Source organism: Daldinia loculata (assembly GCF_022478755.1).
Source record: "Daldinia loculata strain CBS 113971 unplaced genomic scaffold F4817scaffold_1, whole genome shotgun sequence".
NCBI classification, from domain to species: Eukaryota; Fungi; Ascomycota; class Sordariomycetes; order Xylariales; family Hypoxylaceae; genus Daldinia; species Daldinia loculata.
This window is the reverse complement of record NW_026054855.1, coordinates 893,734-912,732: the sequence shown is the minus strand read 5'-3', so window position 1 is coordinate 912,732 and position 18,999 is coordinate 893,734. Positions and strand designations below refer to the sequence as shown.

Genomic DNA, 18,999 nt, shown 5'->3' with positions numbered 1-18,999 from the left:
GTGATGCCGGAAAATACTTCTTCCCTTCTGTAGAACAGCGACCAGTTGATCTCTTCTAGGACTTTTTACGGACGTAGATATAAGCTATTAGAAACCTGTCTCAATGAGGTCGACATAGTACTTTATTCGTATCTACAGGCAAGTATCTTAAGTAGGTACCTCTTAGCAAATACCATTGAAATGAGTGTCCCCAGGAGACTTAAAGCTTATACGACCTCTCCCCTATTGGCCCATTCCATTCAGCATTCCCTCAAAACCCCCAACCCTCAAACACCTTAGCTCGTAGCCAGGGCCAAACCCTTAACTTATAGTTACTACGCCAATTTCCCTAGAAGCGTATCGTGTATAGGGCGATTTAAGGGACAGTGACTCGCCCAAGGACCTAATCTACACGATGCTTTAGGTACATACATGTACTGCTTACTCCTGCTGAGCAGCATCGTAGGTGTCGTATTTCTGCTTAGAAGGCTCTCGCTTTTCAACCCCTTGAGCAGCGTCATAAGTGTCATACTTCTCCTTCGAGGGCTCGCGCTTATCCACTTCTTGGGCAGCATCGTACGTATCGTACTTTTCCTTCGAAGGGTCTCGCTTTTCAGCTTCCTGGGCGGCATCATAGGTGGCGTACTTATCCTTCGAACGCTTCTCGTGTACGTGCTCATGCTCGTGTTCAATAGCAGCGTCGTATGTATCATACTTTTCCTTGGAGGGTTCACGCTTCTCTACCCCCTGAGCGGCATCGTATGTAGCGTACTTGTCCTTGGAGGGTTCACGCTTCTCTACCCCCTGCGCGGCGTCGTAGGTATCGTACTTTTCCTTGGAGGGTTCACGCTTCTCTACCCCCTGCGCGGCGTCGTAGGTATCGTACTTCTCCTTGGAGGGGTCTCGCTCCTCGATTCCCTGGGCAGCATCGTATGTTGCGTACTTCTCCTTGGAAGGCTCGCGACTGTCTATAATGTCAGTATCCTATTCGTCGAAGTAGGTCGGAGAACAGATAATATGGACTTACGCCACGATAGAATTCTCCTGAACGGGGAGAGCTACTGCAGCGGAGGCAAGAGCTCCGAGGAGCGCAATGGAAGTCTTAACGAAGTGCATCTTGGAATTTGTTGGTGGCGTATGAGGAGTTGGGGACTATCTGATCGAAGGGATTGCTTTGTATTCTTGCGGAGGATGGATGATATGAGTAGGAAATACATGGTAGGAATACGCCTTCTTAAGTCTTTCCTTTCTAACAAGCTAGATACCTAGGTAGGTTATGTGATTGTCTACGAGAATGACGACTGTATGTTCATCATCCTCGGTAGACTCTTTCCGAGGTCCTATACCTCCTGTGGTGTTGGAATTTGCATGAAAAATTGCTCAAGAGGCCGAATATGCTGTAATAGTCAGAAGGTCTCGGGTATATGCAGAGCTTGCAGATATCACCCTTGCTAGTGAGGGTAGAAGCAAGTAAGATTTAATACCCTGATGTATAACATCGTATCAACATCTCGGCAGTTATCAAGTCTCCACTAGAGCTATGTTGGTGACAACCATGGCCATGAGCGAACCGGCAACTACTAGCGAGGGAAGTAGGTAAGATTTTGGGACGAGGTTCATGTTGTGCCATGTAAGGTTCGTATGTTGTTCGTATGTTCTACAAGTACACTTGATTTGAAAATACTAACGGAGTAAACTGAGTCGATCTTCACATGTGATAACATGAGTTAGCTTCTATCCAATTTAGCAAATAGCTCCGTAGTATCTTAATATCAGTAATCAGTAATAGAGCTATAGAACTACAAACTCAAAGTGTAAAGTTACCTTATAGTAACTAACTGATAGTATTATATCAACTCACTATTAGAATTAATCAACCGTTTATTATTTAACCCGTTAAAAAAGGTGAGCACCGTTTTTGGTATCACGCAATTATAGTGCTGATTTGGTCACTGATATGCAGGCTGCGCTTATAGTTGTCAGCGCGGTTAGGCGGCGCGGAAAACGAGCTGTCCTGCAGATCATGCGTCTCCGGCTTTTACCTGTGCCTAGCTGAATCTAGAAAGCCAGAAAGCTTAATCCTCCCCCGCGTCTGCATCCTTACGGCCCCGTTGTCCGGCATATTTAGCGCCGCATATACGCATGCCCAGCGAATCAAGCTTCGGCACTGCAGTTCTACATAGCTACGGGCCGTAATATCTAGCCCCGGCTCGTGACGAACTAGTATACAATCCACGAGCTTCAACCCTAAAATCTTACCACTCGGCCCATGTAACTATAGCCATAGGTCTAGCCTTCCCCACAAGAGAGGTGATCCAACATCACGACATGGAGGACTCCATCTTCAAACTTGATCACCTTCAATAAGCATGCATGCATATATGCATGGACAATATTAATGAAGCAGACATGTGAATCCGAACTCAAGCGGAGCTTTATGATCGGCGTGATTATCGGCACCTTTGCAAGAGGGGGAGAGAGGTCCTAGTTAGGGTTGCTCCGATGAGGACGAGACTCAAGATAATGTCCTGTCGGTTAACATTCGTCATTGACGGACAAATGGGCCCATGATTCTGCGGTTTATCATCATGCATTCTTTTCGGGCTTGAGCCCCCAGAGAAATCAGAACTTAAGACTTTACACCCAGCCCATCCTCCTTTTCAACTTTGTCTTATACAATTCTTCATGTCCTAGAATCTTTAGTCCTAAAGCCTATCCATATCGAAGATGGGTTTCAAGTCAAAGGAAACAACGTATGAGCCACTGGTCTCAGATGAGGCGCGGTTCTCACAGAGTTCTGATAGCCTCGAGAACCAAGAGGGCAAGCCTATGTTGAGGCGAAGCTTCCAGAGATCTTCTCGTCTCGGCTCTTGGGCCAAAGCAAGCGGCACAGCTCTAGCAGTTCTCAACACTCTTCTTTTAATAAGTATTATTGTCGTACTATCGCTTTCACAACACGAGAAGGAATGCTCGGAAGTCCAGTGTGCTGCTAAGACCTCATACTATTGTAAGCGATGATAATCTCCAGATCATAGCTATCAAGAACTAACAACAGAAGCCCCGCTTCTAGAAAAGGACTCCGGTGCTATCGAGTATGAAACTCGCAGGTTTCAAGGCGCTCTTGAACACCACAGCATCTATAAGGGGACACCTAATAAGGAGCTTGATGCAGCATGGGTAGAGCTCACGCACAGTAAGCCACTATCGTCTGAAGTCTTAATTACCGTCAAGTTAAACTTACAAAACTACCTAGTGAACAATTCTGGTGTAAGTGGTGAGGTCATAGACCGCATCGGAAAGTCGCGTATTGCCGTAAAGTACCCCGAGTCTCAGGGCGGGCAATATGATGTCGGCATCGAGGTCTTCCACCATATGCACTGTCTGGTATGTTCAACTCGTGATACGATGATTTTCCTTCAATTACTAATAGGAGCAGAACATCATCCGCCAGTACACCTATAAAGAATACTATTTTCGCGCTGAGAATCGGCCACTAAGTTTCACTGATACTGAGCCCATCATTCGCGCTCATCTAGACCACTGCATTGAGATGCTACGTGAAGCTCTGCTGTGCCACGGCGATGTTGGTATCATTACCTACAACTGGGTTCATCCATGGGGAATTTACCCCGACTTTAGCACCCAACACAAGTGCCGCAGACTCGACAAGATTGTTGCTTGGGCTAATAAGCATGCATTGCCAGTAGAGGACCCTGAGCCTGATGAGAACACAGTATGGCTCAAAGGACCACCTCAGTGATAGGCCATTCTAAATTATACTTACTCAACAAATTGTAGGGGGATATCATGAAATACAAGGGACTTGACTTGTCAAATGTGAACTATCTAGGCTTAGATCATGGATATTTAAGATGATGGGGTTATGAGATAGCACTTTATTACTTTAAAGAATAACATAAATCCTTCAAAACTTGATTTAGAAAGAGTTTACACTCTTGGTCACTGGTTAGAATCGTGTGAATGAACGCTCTCAAGCTCGATAACTTCGTAGAACGATAAGCAAAAGTATCACAGCAGTTTCAAGTTCATTATTTTATGCTCCACTACAGCTTTCGTCGATAGATAGGCACATTAGCAAGTTAACCCTCACTACTAAAGTTTGTGATAGCATAGAAGTGAGCTAGTAAAGGCAGTGCTATCGAAAGACGGATCGAGATGAGAGTGGAAAACTTGGCGATAGATGTCGGTGCCATCGAGGTAAGCCGAGGGAAGTATTAACAACACCGAGCTTCTTGCGTGCCAATGACAGTTACTAAGGTAATAACTTGGATGAGTACTACTGTATAGCTAGATACGCAGGCTGACATACCTTAGGTGGTGATCAAGACGTTAACCTCGGATCACAGGTAAATTCAAAGTCCTAGAATGTGCAATATTGATCTCCGAATAAGCTTATTACCTAACCAGGGTTTTTCTCCTACATGACTTCATTGCTTATGGACGTGCTACATACTATAACTGAAGGCGGTCAAGATAGCTAAAGAATCACGCGATACTTAAGACAGGCTATAGGTAACATCGAGAAGCCTAGACTCCTCCCAACCGTATAAAACGTGGTTACGATCGATGCACCAATCGGAATGTATAGACCGGGGTTTGAATTTCCATTCTCGATTCTGGCGTTGTATTGGGATTGAGGCTAAGCTTTCTGCGACCTGCATCGATGCTGTGCCTCACTACCGCCTGCAGAATTGCTCTCCACACGGATTTTACTCATATTATTACAGTCATGACGCTATGACTACCTTACATGTAAGCTCTATACATGTGAGCTATCAAGCAAACACTAGGTATAATTCCGTGCCTTACAAGTGTCCACATCGCCGCTTTTGCTCCTAACCATCGCCGAGAAGTGCCGTTAAGAGCCGGCAGTTGGCAAATGATTCATCGGGAGATCAACATTTTAGCGTGATGGCACAGTTAACAGCAGATATGGGGTCATATGATTCATCAAGCATGCAGTAAAGCAGGGAGACCGGTATACCGTGATAAGACCATGGTTCCGTGCTGCATGTTGGCGGACTGGAAAGTCGCCCTCGACCAACATCACAGAGGATCTTCCCCCTTCTCCCTTCATGAGGACTACGGAGAATGGAGAATAAGACCATACCCAACTCTGACTCTGAAGCACTTGACAAATCAGAGGCCCCTTCGATTCATCCAGACGCTTTATACGCTAACTATGTCAGCTCTACCTAGCCACATCTCCTTTTCTCAATAATCTCCATTCTACTGGGAAATATTCGTGCGGCGAAAGGCTCACATCCTCCTAAATGGCGAGCACAGTCAACAAGCCGAGCGGCATGCCAGCCAGAAACCAGAGCACGTCGCACGTACAAGACAAAGACCAATATGAAGGTCTCCTAAGTGAGAGCGATACACAGTCGCTGGATCGCGAAGACCTCCGCGCCTACTCCAAGAGGCGCCGGCCCTGGAGCTCCCCTTTCTTCTATATCCCTACAATATTATCAATCTTCCTCGGGATGGCCCTCGTCGCTGTATGTTCTACCAACGCGGCGCGACTGGACTCTATCATCAGCCAAATACAAGAAAAAGTCTCAAGCCTCGAGACTGCTTCAGCATTAACTCCCGCGGCACAAGTGAAACCATCCAAGCCGACAGGTGAAGAGTTTGGCCACTGCGGCCACTCCATCAAAGAAGCCGAGTCACTCGGCTGCATTTTCGACCCTATGTCCTGGGCGTGGCAAAAACCCGAGTGCTACAACGCCGAACTCATAAACGACTTCTTGGGCATCTTCGAATGGCACTTCTTCCCCAACAACGAGACTCGGCCGGAGGAGGAGCTATCGTGGGACACTTGGGTGCGCGGCCAATATAACGGTGCTTGGGGCTCTTGGGCATGGCACATGTACCATTGTTCGTACTCGTGGCGCAAATTTGATGCCGCTTTCCACGCCCAGAAGCCATTGGACGACGATATCCTCGATCCTGAACATACTAAGCACTGCTCAATCGAGATCATCTTGCGGGACACAGACCCGGGGCTTCATGCGCCTTGTCTTTCGAACCCTGAGGCTTGCGAAATTACGCAGATGTGGATGAAGTTTAATAAATGCGGCTATTACTGAAGAATATTATCGTTAGTGGTCGATGTCTAGGTATAACTGAGAGCATTGTATTTGGCGAAGTTAGCTTAGTGAATTCACAGCCTCATGAAGATGCTACATAGCCTTGCCATGTCGAGTTCCCCTATGCTGTATATAATAATAAAATCGATCATTTTTAGCAATTGTTTTGTGCTACTGTGGTTTTGGAAACTATAGGTTTGTTGATCTTCATGTGCCCAAATAGGTAAACTCTGTACGAGCTGTGAAATCTAAGTGCTATCATATAAATTATAATAGTAAGCATAACCAATAAAAAATGCTAATTAAGCCCGAAAAACAAAACAGTATACTGAGGTAAGAAGCATCATGTTGATTTCTGACATAAACTTACCTTTTATTTATTGAGTAACAACCACAAGTAACGTATATCATACTTCTAAAAGAATGACAGGTTTTATTCGTATAATAAGAAGCTAAACTAATGAGCGGCATTAAGGAGTAGGTAATAGAGGAGAGATTATAATTTGCGTACATGGAAGGCGGCTCGGTATACATGAAATTTGAAATGCAAGAAAGAAAAACACCCAACGTAGGAAATTGACATTCAAATATTGCCATAATGTTCCTCCAAAGCGACTTTCCATCTAATTGAAAAATGTGACTCAAGACTGTGAAAACAAACATTTGATAGAGGTATAAGGGTGTTGATAATATGACGATGGAGATCATTCAGGAGTTAATATGTCCGTTCGCAAAGCACATGAATCTCGGCCATGTGAGAGCTTGGTAAAGTTAGGTAAATTACCTAGCCCTCCTTGGGGTCAGGTTTGCAAGAGTGATAAGAAAGTGAGCTTGCGTTCATATAGCGCTTCCCACAATCGCCGCAATTGTATAAAGTATCCTCTCGAGGAGCTGGTGAATACTCAGCTGCATCTGGGTGTTGACTAGTTAAATGTTTCATAAGGTCCCTCTCACGGATATAGCCTCTGCGGCCAACTCGGTCGCATCCAGCCACATGACAAGGGAACGGGGTATCCTCATGGACGTCTTTCAGGTGCTTCCTATAGTCGGATTGGTTCTCAAAAGGAATGTCAGCGGTAGTCCGAGACCAGGTGAACCTTTTGAACTCCTCGCCTCGATGATATTCACATCCAGCATGAGGGCATACTAGAATCTGACGGTGATTGTAATTGTAACCATAATTGCGGGAAATGTTGTTAATTTCTTCCTGGTCGAATTTGTGATAGCCGCGAAGGTGTTGAACAAGATGATCTTTCCGGCCAAATGCCTTCCTACCGCGATGGCGTTTGCAGAACTTGCACGGATAAGAACGGTTGTCTTTGCGAAAGGAATCACAGTGTCGGTTTAGAGCATCGAGACGTGAAAACCTTTCTCCGCACGAACATGCAACGGGATTATGTAGTGAGATTGACGCATGATTATGAAGCGCAGCCGCGTGTGGGAACGATATATTGCATTGGATGCATGAAAACTCAGAAGGTCCAAGAACTGGATGATGATCAGATGCGACTGGATGAGCTTCACCACTAACGGAACATGCGCTTTGCTCCAGCTGAGTAGCTGGTTCTCTTGGTGCTTCAAAGGTTCCGTGCTCCGGATCCGGCATTGGGGATCCGATGTGCGTTTGACCAATAATAGGCGCCGTGGACCAAAAACTTAGGATTCACCCTTTTTGTTAGCAAGTGCTAAAAAAAAAGCCTTACAGTTCCACGGGAGCTGCAGTAGCATCAGGCAGCAGGGAGAAGTCGAAATCGAAGTCGAGAACTGGTTCCTGCTCTTCTTGTCCAATGAGAGGCATGTTGACCCAGCCATTGAAGTCGAAGCCGTCCTCGTCGGTGCCCAATAAGTCGGGGTCAAAGTCTTTGAGGTACTCTGACATCTTGGCAATGTAGCTTCGTTAAAGGAGCAAGAAGTTTAGAAGAGCGACAAGAGGATTTGATTGGAGAGATGGCGTTGTTGCTAGAGGAAAAGGGGGTCTACTCAGACACGGGGAAGCGATATATTTCTCTAGAGCAGTACGAAAACATGATGCCTCTTTAAGACGCAATGCAGGAGGTACATGAATAAATAGGGTGGAAGTCATGTCGAACAGCAAAAGTCAGCGGGTCGAGATGTAAGTTGATAAGCCAATCTGCAGCCCCCAAGTCACCCAACTTACAAGGCATACGCAAAATAGGGTGGAAGCAGAGATGGAGAGATGAGGCTGCATCTGGGGTTACACGACATGAAACATGAAATCTACAAGCAGCGGGCTGGAAGAGAGGCAAACCCCATAAAGATACTAGTAGAAACAGAGGCAGAAGAGGGAAAAGGACCGGAACTTTAGAACTGCAAAATGGGGAAGAATAGGGTAGAAGACACAAGGTCAGGCTGTCAGTAATCCGATATACACAGTAGATTCATTGCAAGGCCAGTATATCACCTAATATACAGACAATAAGCCCCAGCCCCGTCCATGCACAAACACCTCACCTCACCTTACCTCCCACTCCTAACCCTAGCCTCCGACGCATCCACCGCCTCCGGCCCCACCCCAAACCCCATACCCTTACGCCTGCGACGCTTCGCGGCCCCGCCATCCCCGTACTTCTCGTCGAACTTGCGGATCGCCGTCAGCGTCGCCATGTCCTCGGACACGCTGGCCCCGATCTCCTGGAGCGCCTTGTCGAAGTGCCGGGCCGCGAGCACGCGCCTCTTCATGCCGTCGCTACTCTCCTCGGATTTGCCTTCTTGTTGCTGTTGATGCTGCTGCTGCTGCTGCTGTTGTTGTTGTTCTAGCTCCAGCTCCTCTTTGACAGCCGCCATGGCCGCTGCCACGCACACGTTCTTGAGGTCTGAGCCTGAGTACAGGGGCGTGCGCTTGGCGATGTTTTCGATTGAGACGGATTCCTCGTCTAGGATCTCGTCTTTGAGGTGGATCCGGAGGATTGCCGCGCGGTCGGCCTCGAGGGGGAGGTCGATTAGTAGCTTACGGGGTAGTCGCCGGAGCACAGCCTCGTCTAGGTCGAATGGCCGGTTCGTCGCTACCATGATGAACGCCTTTGTTTTGTCCATCCCGTCCCACTCGCGTAGGAACTGGTTGATTGTCTCACGGCGGGAACCTAGGTCACGTCTGCCTCGAGCGCCGAGAAGCGCATCCGCTTCGTCGATAAAGATTACTAACGGCTCCTTCTTCTTGGCTAACTGAAATAGGGCCCGCACGTTCTTCTCGCTCTCGCCGACGAACTTGTTGTTGATAGATGCACCCGAAATCTCGATCATATTGGCCCCGCTCTCCTTAGCCACCGCCTTCGCTAATAGCGTCTTGCCCGTGCCGGGAGGTCCGTATAAAAGGCACCCCGGGATTCTATCTGTAGCAAGGACACCATAAGAGAAAGCCTCAGGTCGGATCAGAGAAAGCGTAGTTAGCATCTTAACCGACTCGATCGTCTCCTTCGGTGCATGGACATCCTGAAACGTAGTGCGAATATCCTGTGCATTCACAAGACCTGACTCAAGCCTCTCTTCGTGGTCCTCTTCTGAAGAGAAGAGCTTGCGCGCGTCGATAAACTCTTTCGATTCCCTTCGCTGGTTCTTTTCCCCTGCCGCTGTAATCTTGGCGTATCTGTCTCTTAACCTCTCATGTCTTTCGACAATGTCGACAACTCGTTCTAAGGATTCAATGTTAAATACATCGCTCGGGTCCTTAGAGTAACCAATCATCATGGTTGCGATGCGATACACCTCATTAAGAGGCAAAATGCTCTTCGTCCATGACTCTGGTAGCTTTCTGTAGTCTATTTGACTCAACTTAATCTCCCCGGTTGTCGCTATTAGGGATTCGGAGGGAGGCTCAATCATGGATGATAATATTCTCACAAGATTCTCCTCGTTTTCTTTTATAAAATCCCTTGCTTCCAGATACTGGCGCTTGTTTTCAAACATGATTCGTCTTGCCATTGCACTGCTAACTCCAGATATGATTTTGCTTACCCTTAGGGTTGTAGTATCGGACATAATTCCGTTTGCCAATGCGCTTCGCGCTATATACCCTTCCGTAGCTGGACGGAGAGTAATCACGCGTTCTGATGATTCGAGTTCTCTTAGGTTGCTGATATAAGGCTTCGGCGCGCCCTTAGTTGAACAAGACCCGACTAGCACGATTTTTCGACCGTCTGCCCAGAGTGCATCGACGGTTTTTCGAAGTTTGGCTATGATCATGGCACCGCACGCCGTGTCCATATTGATAGCGTTATAGTCATTGATGTGAACGATGAGCGGCCTCTGCTCGGGAGGCTCGGAATCGGCGCAGTGCACAAGCTCTTCCAGCACCGCGCTCAATTTGAGGTCCTTCCAGAGATCGTCGTCTTTTCTTCGGGTTGACCCGTTTAGGTATTCGTCCATTAGTACCAAGTAGTTCTTACTCTCTTTCCTACGTCCGTCATCACGCACGATGAAAGGCAACCTAACATCCTCAGATTCGTCCGCTTCCTCAGCGGAACGGTTTCGTTTTAATCTTCCGCTATTCTCCGCAGCTTTATATCCTAATTGTGATATCGCGCCGGGCGCTCTCACAGGGTCTTGTCCAAGGTAACTACCAACGATGTACGCAATGTCAGAAGACTTTAGATGTAGGACATCAGCCTCTAACTTAGTAGCAACGTGGCGTAAGATGTCGTGGGGTACGAAATACCCCGAGCTTTCAGGTGTATTGATGATTGTAATAGGCCGCCGTAGATCTGTGAGCTTGACATTCTCTGGGGCTTGTATTAACAAATCCGCGTTGACGGAGGCTACAACATCCTCGATCAGTTCCTCCTCAAACCAGCTGACTGTGGACGCTTCCAGAGGAGAGTCGTTCAACGCATTGTCAATTATTTGTTTAGCATGGCTTAGCTGTGGCAGCTCCTCTCCCGCGGCAAATAGCCTCCCGTATGTGAGAGCTGTGAGTAGATCCCCCGAATTTGAAACCGGACTCTGCTCATGCAACTGGTCGACCGCCTTCTTTCCGTGGGTCATCCGAGCCGACATGACCGCAGCCCAGAAAGCGGCAGCAACTAATATATTCCCCTTTCTTTGTATCAAATCCGCATCTATATCAGAGTCTAGCATTTGTCGAACTTCAGCTAGCGTCTCATCGGTCCATGCCGTAGCTTCGACTAGATAAGCGAGATGCGCATCTAACATTCGCTCCTTTGGCGAATGGAATAATGCATCCTCTAGCATAATACGCGCATCCCTCTCACTAATCTTGCTAAGTCCAGAATGCGTCTCCGTATCTCCAGAACGACTAATAGCCTTGGAAAGAAACGACTTGGGCACATGGACAGGGGGCAGCTCTTCAGGTCTCCGATTGCGCACGATGCGAGACTTCAAGGAGCCATTTCCGGGCCTCTTCCGACCCTGATTCTTCCCATCTGTTGCTAAAGTATTCTCTCCAAATAATTTTTCGTCCCCATTGTCGTTCTCCCCAACTCCGTTCTCCTTCTCGGGCTTACTTCCGTCGTCGCGGGGCCCGGTATTGCCATCATCGGCAGCTCTGACAGGGGTAGAGGCGTGAAAAAGTCGACCAGGATGTGTCGCTAATGGAGGTTTCTGTAAGCTAAGTGCCGCTGAGCGAAAGGCACGTAGCGACCGAGTATGCATTCGGAGAATTGGCGCTCAGCGTGAGCAGACGAATGCATAGCTTGCGATATTGTAAGAAGGGAAATATGAAATTCCATGTTGGCTGACGTCCAAAAACTTCGGAATTTGCCGTGGCCCAAGCGTCACACCCCCACAAAAGTACGTACTACGAGGTACCTTGTACATCATAACTGAGGTCAAGACATGTGCCATTACCTAACCCCTATTGACATACTTCATAGACATGGTATTATTCCCTTTTCTACGACATAACATTATTGTAATAATCCAAATAATTCATTTCTTTTACGTCCGAGGCTATTATCCCCTAACGCCACGCTATATGCATTTATACTAGAATAAAAATTCGTCAAGTGGCAACCCAGCGAGTCTTGAAGTCGCCGTCGCCAAATCATTAGCATAATTCCACTCCCGAAGCTCTTTATTAAGAACTTGTATCAGCCTCCTCGAGTCCCACCTCGGTACCGGAGTCCCCTGTCCAGATTGCGTCGATGTATGCCCCTGCGCTCTAGATGGACCCCTTACACTGATAGTCGAACCGTTCGACACCCAATTCTCATTGATATCTCGTACCATGTGATTTGCGAACCTCGTAATGTGTTCATCAGGTTCTATTGAGAAACCGGCCCCCTGTCCTCGGAGACCTTGAAAAAATCTATTTGAATCCATAGTAACTGGACTCTGTATGTCTAAAGATGTCCCGTAACTCTTGTTATTGAGAATATTGGAAACGTATTTTCCAGCTTCTCGTGTAAAATTTGTAAAAGTCTCAACTGCTTCTGTAATATCGACTGCTACCTCGGAAGTTGGCTCATTGATCAGATATGCCGTCAATGACGGCGAGAGCAAATTGAGAAAATGTATGGTTTGAATAAGTGTGTAAATATACTCATCGTGTAATGCGGCAGCGTCGAAGGTCCGGAGCTGTCCAATGCCGGCTAAGACGATCTTCAAGACGACTAGAAGCCCATTCATGTCCTCCCTGCCCATTTCTCTATAGATGCAGGGTGCTGTAAGTAGCGCTTCGAATGCACTAACATAAGTGTCTAGTATTATCCATCCTGTAGGAACTTGAAACGCAGTTTTGATGATTGCTGGGAGCATCTTGCTCAGTATGAAGGAAGAGACATGGATATTCCCCATCCCCTGTTGAAGGATAGCTCTTTCATTTCCGAGTTTACCATTGGCGAGTGCCAGCTTAAAGTTGGGGAACAGGAGATAGAAGAGCCCGGGTATTGCCTTGTTATCCCCTTCTTCTAGCTTGAGACCCCACGACAATATGCCTGCTATTTGGAGGCGGGGGTCTTGGCTGGAGGGAGAATATTCCCGGCTGATCTGGTAGAAATATGAGTCCACGGGGCAGAGGTCCTGTGATCTAATCACCGTGACGATTGACCGAACAAACTCGATATAATCCGTGTGCTCGGGAGAGTCTAATGTGATCGACTTTAGATCAAGCTTCATTTGATCCATTGTATTCTTCAGAGCCTTCGAGAACTGCGATTGCAGTTGCTGTTTTCGGCTTATTTCTGCAAACCGTAACGTCTTACGCATCATGGCAACGGCATCTAGCTAGGCATTAGCAGTAGATTTCGTAACTTACTAGGAGAATACTTACAGCTGAATAATGCCGTATTTGAATTGTAGTCGGGGTTGTTTCCACTTTCTATAACCGCATCCTTTAAATATGGATCGCCATGACGTTTAATTGCAAGAGCAAGACGGTTCTCATAGGCCAGAAATTTCCAAGGTTTCACGAGTTCCCTTAGGAAGAGTTCTAGAATCGAGCCACCCAGATCCTTGAACATAGTTAGCGAAGCCTAATTATGATATACAGGGGAACCCTACCTTAAAATCATCCACGTCCTGCTCAATTAGCATGGCCAGGAAGAGGGCATGATATTTCCTTGAAGGGGAATCGATAGCCTTCGGCATAGTCTGGAATAAACTGTACTTTCCGGACGTAAAAAATTGGGAAACATGCTACATATATGTTAGCTTGTAACGCATACATTGTATCAAATATACCTACCAAAAGTCGGGCGTGAAATAGCCGAGCTGCCAGCCGCCCGGAAAGTAATACGGCCTGTTCCATGCATATGCAGCGATCACTCGTAGGACCAAGCCCGACGTCTTTAAACTCCATACCAACAATAGTACGAGTCATTGAGACGAAAGGGATGGCCATTTTACGTTCAAGAAGCTAAGCAGGTGTTAATAGGTGGAAATCAGACTTTCAAGAGAGAAGACTTTACCATAATAGCATCTTCTCCATGCCATGAGTGATCAGCTGGGACCGGACCTTGGCTGAAGAACTCTTCGATTCGAGTAACGTAGTATTCGATGATATCTAGGGCAACCCGCAAGCTACTCCAGTCGAAGTCTGCTGACGAGAATGGGAAACGGGTAAAAACCTGGTCTAGTTGATCTTGAGAAAGTTAGCAAAAGTTATTCAAGTATACAAAGTATTGACATACAATGATTCAACGCAAAAGAAACGCCACCAAGCGTCGGGGCGAGCCGAATGACACTCAAGAATCCCTTCATAGAGAAGTGTATTACATCCATTGCGCCTTTCCTGTTCAGCCTCACAACTGCGTTGACCATATCTCGACTTATATTTCTCGAAACATCTTTAGACATATTCAAGAGTTGCTGTTGAATATCCGATTCGGCTGACAAGTACTGTTCTATCGCCTGTTGAAAAATATTTTTCTGCCAATCAGCAAACGGTTTGTATCCGTTAGTGTCCTCTTCCGAAGAGATCACGAATCGTGATAGTTGGCTCCAGGCTCGTAAACCGATTAAGCATGCTTCTTTGTGAGAACTACCAGGTATTATCAGTTTTTCGATCGTCTGTACAGAAGGCCGTAAACTTGGCGGTGCGGCCCAGTAAAGTGTGCAGAGAAGATCATGATGATTTCTTAGTGCAGCCAATTCGCTCTCGTGGATATCTTTCTCCTTCTCATATTGCCGATTGTGATTTGGTAGAACTCTTGCTAGCATGTTTCTAGCATCTTTTGTCAAGCCGTGATTTTCAAGCCGCTTGATAGATAGTGCAAGAAGCTTCAGAAAGATATGAAAGCATCGATCTTCCGGTACGATAGCAAGCGACGGAGATCCTGCTAGATGCTCTAGGAATTCCGGTGATTTGTATACTTCCTCATTCCTCAGATGAGAGAGACCTCGAGCAGCAAAGAAATCAAAGATTGTCCCTATTATGCCATTGGACTTTCGCCAACCCCATTGTTCCACAAGATAGTGGCAACGACTGACCACACCTCGACAATAATCATTGAAACTGGGTGCTTGTCGGGAATTACTCTCATATAGCTGGAAGACCCGTCTGAGTAGTTTTTGCGGCAAGACCCAACCCTCTAAGGGGATAGTATGCCTGATACCCGGAACAACGACCCCAGAACTGTCAAATTCACCAAGGGGGAGTAAAGTAAACAGATCGTACCAGATACGCTCAAAAGTATGCGCATCGTTGACGGAGTTCAGATCCGTACTTGAGATGACAGAAGAGACAATATCCCAGAACCCGGACCTCGGAATACGAGACTCTTCGAGCACTCGGATGAGTATGACCCAGCAGATCACCGAATATTGCTCGTTCCGAATACCTCTTTCACGGAAGGGTATGCGTTGTAAATCATAGTACAAATTCCGTATATCTGCCAGATCTCTCGTAAGTAATTCACGAGCTGCCCTGTTGGCCATTTTGCCCAGTACATCTTCAAGTTGAAATGTCTCTGAGAGCTGGCTGAGACTATGGCATATCCGCAAGGTTTGAAATGAAATAACCAGACCACGACTCATCACATCTATCAGTAGCCGAGCCCGATCTTGAGAGTGGAACGGCGGAATCTCTAAGCGTTGCACGAAGGTTTGCAGTATTTCCAAAGCCCGACCCGCAAAATGTTTCTCGCTCTCCTCATCTAAGAAGCTTATGTGGTCCTGAAGATATTCCAGTACAAAGTCTGCAGCCTGTACCGGAGTTATACCCCAACTAAGGTCAGGAGACTCCGAGTGGAGATATTCCACTATCCAGTCCAAGACAATGCCTAATTCTGATGAAGTTTGAGCATCCCACTGACCCCACCGTAGTATCTTCTCACCGAGAACGAATATAGCACGGCCCCTCGGGTGATGAAAGCTATCACGGGACTTTTCGTCCAGCGCCTTGACCAGCCGGCCGCTCCCGAGAACTGTACTCTCATGGAAGAAAACACCAAGCTCAAGCGGGAATATCTCGAAGTGCTGGGTGTAATGTGTGCCGAATGGACCAAGTCCTAATAATTTGCCAGTGGATTCTGAGGCGCGCACCACTTCGACAATAGGACTTATCGGACTCACTTCGCGAGGTAGAGGATCATTAGCATGTGCATATTGGGGTGCAGTAGTATCCACATGTTGAGGCTGGAAATGTTTCCGGAACTTTAAACGCTTTCGTCCTGCTACGGGTTGAAGTCTTTCGGGACCATCACCAGACGACGAATCTCCAGTATGCTTATTAGAGCTTTCAGAAGATAAATTGTGACCTATAAGTCGTTCGAGTCCAATACGCGCTGGTGTGGGTAGTTCCCTACGTGACTTTCTATATAGTGCGTCGAGAGCTCTCTTCCGTGCATCAAAAGCGTGCCGCCCGATCTGTTCGCCAACTGCTTCAAGTTGCGCAGGCCGTGAAGCCGCGTTGAGGGAGTTGATTCGGCCAAGTTGAGAACGTTTCGGTAAAGAGGCTCCATGGTCCAATTGAGTATGTGTAGATGATGTTCCCGTTTCGACGGTCATAAAGTTGTCAATGCTCGCCTGTTTAACCATTCGCCGAGGCTGGGAAAAACGGCCCGAGGGCACAACACGACTTCGCGGTTTGGATATCACCTTTGGGGGTTGGGTAACAGAATTATGAGAAAGAGAACGAAGGGGCTTCGGTAACTCAATTTGAGACCTAGTCGAAGCGCTGGTGGTAATCTTTGGCTTGATACGACCCCTTTTCCAGTCTCTCAGGATGCTGGTAGCATCAATATTATCCTCGCGTGTCCCCAATGCAATATGTTTCTTCGATGGGCTCGATCTACCCTTGTCGGATCTTCTATTCGCTGTTCGAGCAGCTATGCGAATAAAAGGGGGCGCATTCGGTTCGACAACATCCAGGATACTGAGCTGGGGCGGCGGCGTAGATCTAGTTACTGCTCTACTAAGCCCTTTTGTGTGACGTCTTCCACCTGAACTATTCTCCGTATCACGTCTCTTAGCATTGGGTCGAGTCGTCGTACTTTTTGTCCTACTCAGCAGCCCAGTGATCCTCTGTTGCCGCTTTTGCTGGCCTAGATGCCCTTTAAATGTTGGTTGCTGATTTTTTCTCCGTTTTTTAGGTCGTTCTAATCCATCGGTATCCATGCGGGCCCTTTTATTCCCAGAGAGCATATAGTCGATCGAGTCATCTTCGATAACAGAGCCAGCATCGTCTTCAAAGATAGGGATATTATTGTTGTTGCTATTAAACTCGTGAAGATCATCAGCCCGTAAAGTCACATCGTCATCATCATCCGAATCAAGGAACAGTGCGGTATCAGCACCAGGTCGAGGCGAGACCTGCCGGCGTTGAGCTACACCTTTTCTCTGAGTCCGTTCCGGTGAGTGATCGGGGCTCTGTTGCGGAATATCCTGAGGGCTTTTCCGGCGCGTACCTGGCTGATCAAGTCGGAGCCAAGAAGCGGGCAATACGCCACGCATCTTTCTCCTCATCGCGACTCGTGCCATTTCAGTGTCGCTCTCGGAATCGCTAGATTCCGCGTCTTGCCCGCTATCAAGCTCGTCGCCGTCTTCGATCGTGATGAAGTCAATCAAGCCATTGCTCTCGTTTACTGGTGCAGGGCTTTGGTTCCTTGATGATATCGTACTGCTTTGGTTTGGTGTAAGTGTTGTGACAGGTCGAGAGCGTTCTGTGCTAGTGGCTGGCGTGCGGGTCATGAAATTTGGACTCGTTTGCGGCGGTGATGGTGGAACATTAAATACACTATCAGCTTGCGCTCGTGGCGAAACGGCCCTCGTGAACCTGAGAGGCTGGTGCAACTTCGGCAGCTTTCGTTTCCAAGAGGCCTTAGGTGAAGCCTGTCTCTTAGCGGCCATGGTTGATCTCTTTCCTAGCTTCCATTTGGCCGTGTCAGCGGGATCTGGAAGCTCGTCATCATCCTGCGAACTCCCAAATAAAACATTGGGCTCGGCACCTCTGCGTCCAGAGAGAGGGGATGGACTTCTGACTGTTGATAGCCTTTCCATATCGATATCCCCAGGTACATCAGGCAGATCAGGTAGATCAGGATGTTGGGATTGGACTATTTGACTATCCCCCGAATCCTCCTGAGCCAGCTCTCTGGCAGTAGATTGGCTTTCGTCCTCATAATCTTGTTCTTGGGAATCCTCCTCTTCCCTTCTTCTTCTCGCCGCCTCCTCGATTTGCATACGCAAGGGTCGCACGCCATGTGATTTGAGGGTCTTGCTATATTGTGCACTCTCTAGCAAGTAAGGGTGCTCTTGGATTGGTTTCCGTGGTCTCAGCGATCGCCCGGACCGAACTGCTTCCTGGATCGAATCCTCTTCGCCCTCGTCCGGTACATCTACCTCGAAGATTGCATTGACGAATTGCTTAGGCGAACTAGGAGAAACTACTTCCGATACTTGAGGCTCATTTAACTCGGGTCTGCTAGTCTCGACGGTTTGGGTTGAGTTCTCTGGGTTGACCTTAGGCTCAAGGGGTGGCGGCGATGAAAGAGGGGATGAATCGGGATAATTAATCGGTGCTAACTCGGAGGGCGCTTGTGGTAATTGCGGTCGAGGTGGACTGCGATTTACGTTATGCTCATTTTTAGAGACTTGAGATGATAATGGTATATCCCAAACATTTTGATCCTCTAGCGCTGGGCCCTCCACGATAGGTTCATCTAGGATACCAACGCTACTTTGCTGCAGTAGGAGGTCATGTTCAGATTCATGTTCAGATTCTTGACTGCTATCGAAGCCACTTTCGTCGTCCGAATCTGGCACCTCTCCAAGCTCCTTCCATTTCGCCATTGAGTCCGAGATGCATTTCCCTACATTGAAGCGAAGGGAAATTTAATCATGTTACGTAGGTAGATATATAAATTAGGCAGACGTTGCTAATAACGAAGACCTCAACGCGTCAAATACACTTAAACGCGTAAAAGGTACATGCACTTGGCGACTGGTGGGGCAGACTAAGGTATGTATCTACGTACCTACTTACCTAACAGTGACCTGT

General features: G+C 47.4%; 6 protein-coding genes across 6 annotated transcripts; 2 read left to right on the top strand and 4 right to left on the bottom strand.

Moving 5' to 3' along the window:
• Positions 1-104: 104 nt before the first annotated feature.
• Positions 105-1,263, bottom strand: F4817DRAFT_9088 (uncharacterized protein). The gene is made up of 2 exons (XM_049308047.1): positions 1,007-1,263; positions 105-943 (listed from the first exon to the last, which is right to left on the bottom strand). Exons 1-2 carry the CDS (start codon positions 1,093-1,095, stop codon positions 421-423), a joined length of 612 nt encoding a protein of 203 aa, XP_049163982.1. The 5' UTR covers positions 1,096-1,263; the 3' UTR covers positions 105-420.
• Positions 1,264-2,167: 904 nt separating this feature from the next.
• On the top strand, positions 2,168-3,874 carry F4817DRAFT_322644 (uncharacterized protein). The gene is made up of 4 exons (XM_049301426.1): positions 2,168-2,986; positions 3,038-3,172; positions 3,233-3,363; positions 3,416-3,874. Exons 1-4 carry the CDS (start codon positions 2,707-2,709, stop codon positions 3,737-3,739), a joined length of 870 nt encoding a protein of 289 aa, XP_049163981.1. The 5' UTR covers positions 2,168-2,706; the 3' UTR covers positions 3,740-3,874.
• A 780-nt stretch (positions 3,875-4,654) lies between these two features.
• F4817DRAFT_322643 (uncharacterized protein) lies at positions 4,655-6,325 on the top strand. Its single transcript, XM_049301425.1, has one exon. The coding sequence runs from the start codon at positions 5,274-5,276 to the stop codon at positions 6,087-6,089; it is 816 nt and encodes a 271-aa protein (XP_049163980.1). The 5' UTR covers positions 4,655-5,273; the 3' UTR covers positions 6,090-6,325.
• A 548-nt stretch (positions 6,326-6,873) lies between these two features.
• F4817DRAFT_311126 (uncharacterized protein) lies at positions 6,874-7,968 on the bottom strand (the record flags this gene model as incomplete). The annotated part of the gene is made up of 2 exons (XM_049299957.1): positions 6,874-7,744; positions 7,793-7,968. The coding sequence occupies 2 exons, from the start codon at positions 7,966-7,968 to the stop codon at positions 6,874-6,876; spliced, it is 1,047 nt and encodes a 348-aa protein (XP_049163979.1).
• Positions 7,969-8,261: 293 nt separating this feature from the next.
• F4817DRAFT_9061 (AAA-domain-containing protein) lies at positions 8,262-11,765 on the bottom strand. Its single transcript, XM_049308043.1, has one exon. It carries the CDS (start codon positions 11,712-11,714, stop codon positions 8,568-8,570), a length of 3,147 nt encoding a protein of 1,048 aa, XP_049163978.1. The 5' UTR covers positions 11,715-11,765; the 3' UTR covers positions 8,262-8,567.
• Positions 11,766-11,974: 209 nt separating this feature from the next.
• F4817DRAFT_322641 (Mus7/MMS22 family-domain-containing protein) lies at positions 11,975-18,910 on the bottom strand. Its single transcript, XM_049301424.1, has 6 exons — positions 14,192-18,910; positions 13,970-14,142; positions 13,747-13,917; positions 13,563-13,697; positions 13,333-13,513; positions 11,975-13,282 (listed from the first exon to the last, which is right to left on the bottom strand). The coding sequence occupies exons 1-6, from the start codon at positions 18,789-18,791 to the stop codon at positions 12,048-12,050; spliced, it is 6,495 nt and encodes a 2,164-aa protein (XP_049163977.1). The 5' UTR covers positions 18,792-18,910; the 3' UTR covers positions 11,975-12,047.
• Between the last annotated feature and the right edge of the window lie 89 nt (positions 18,911-18,999).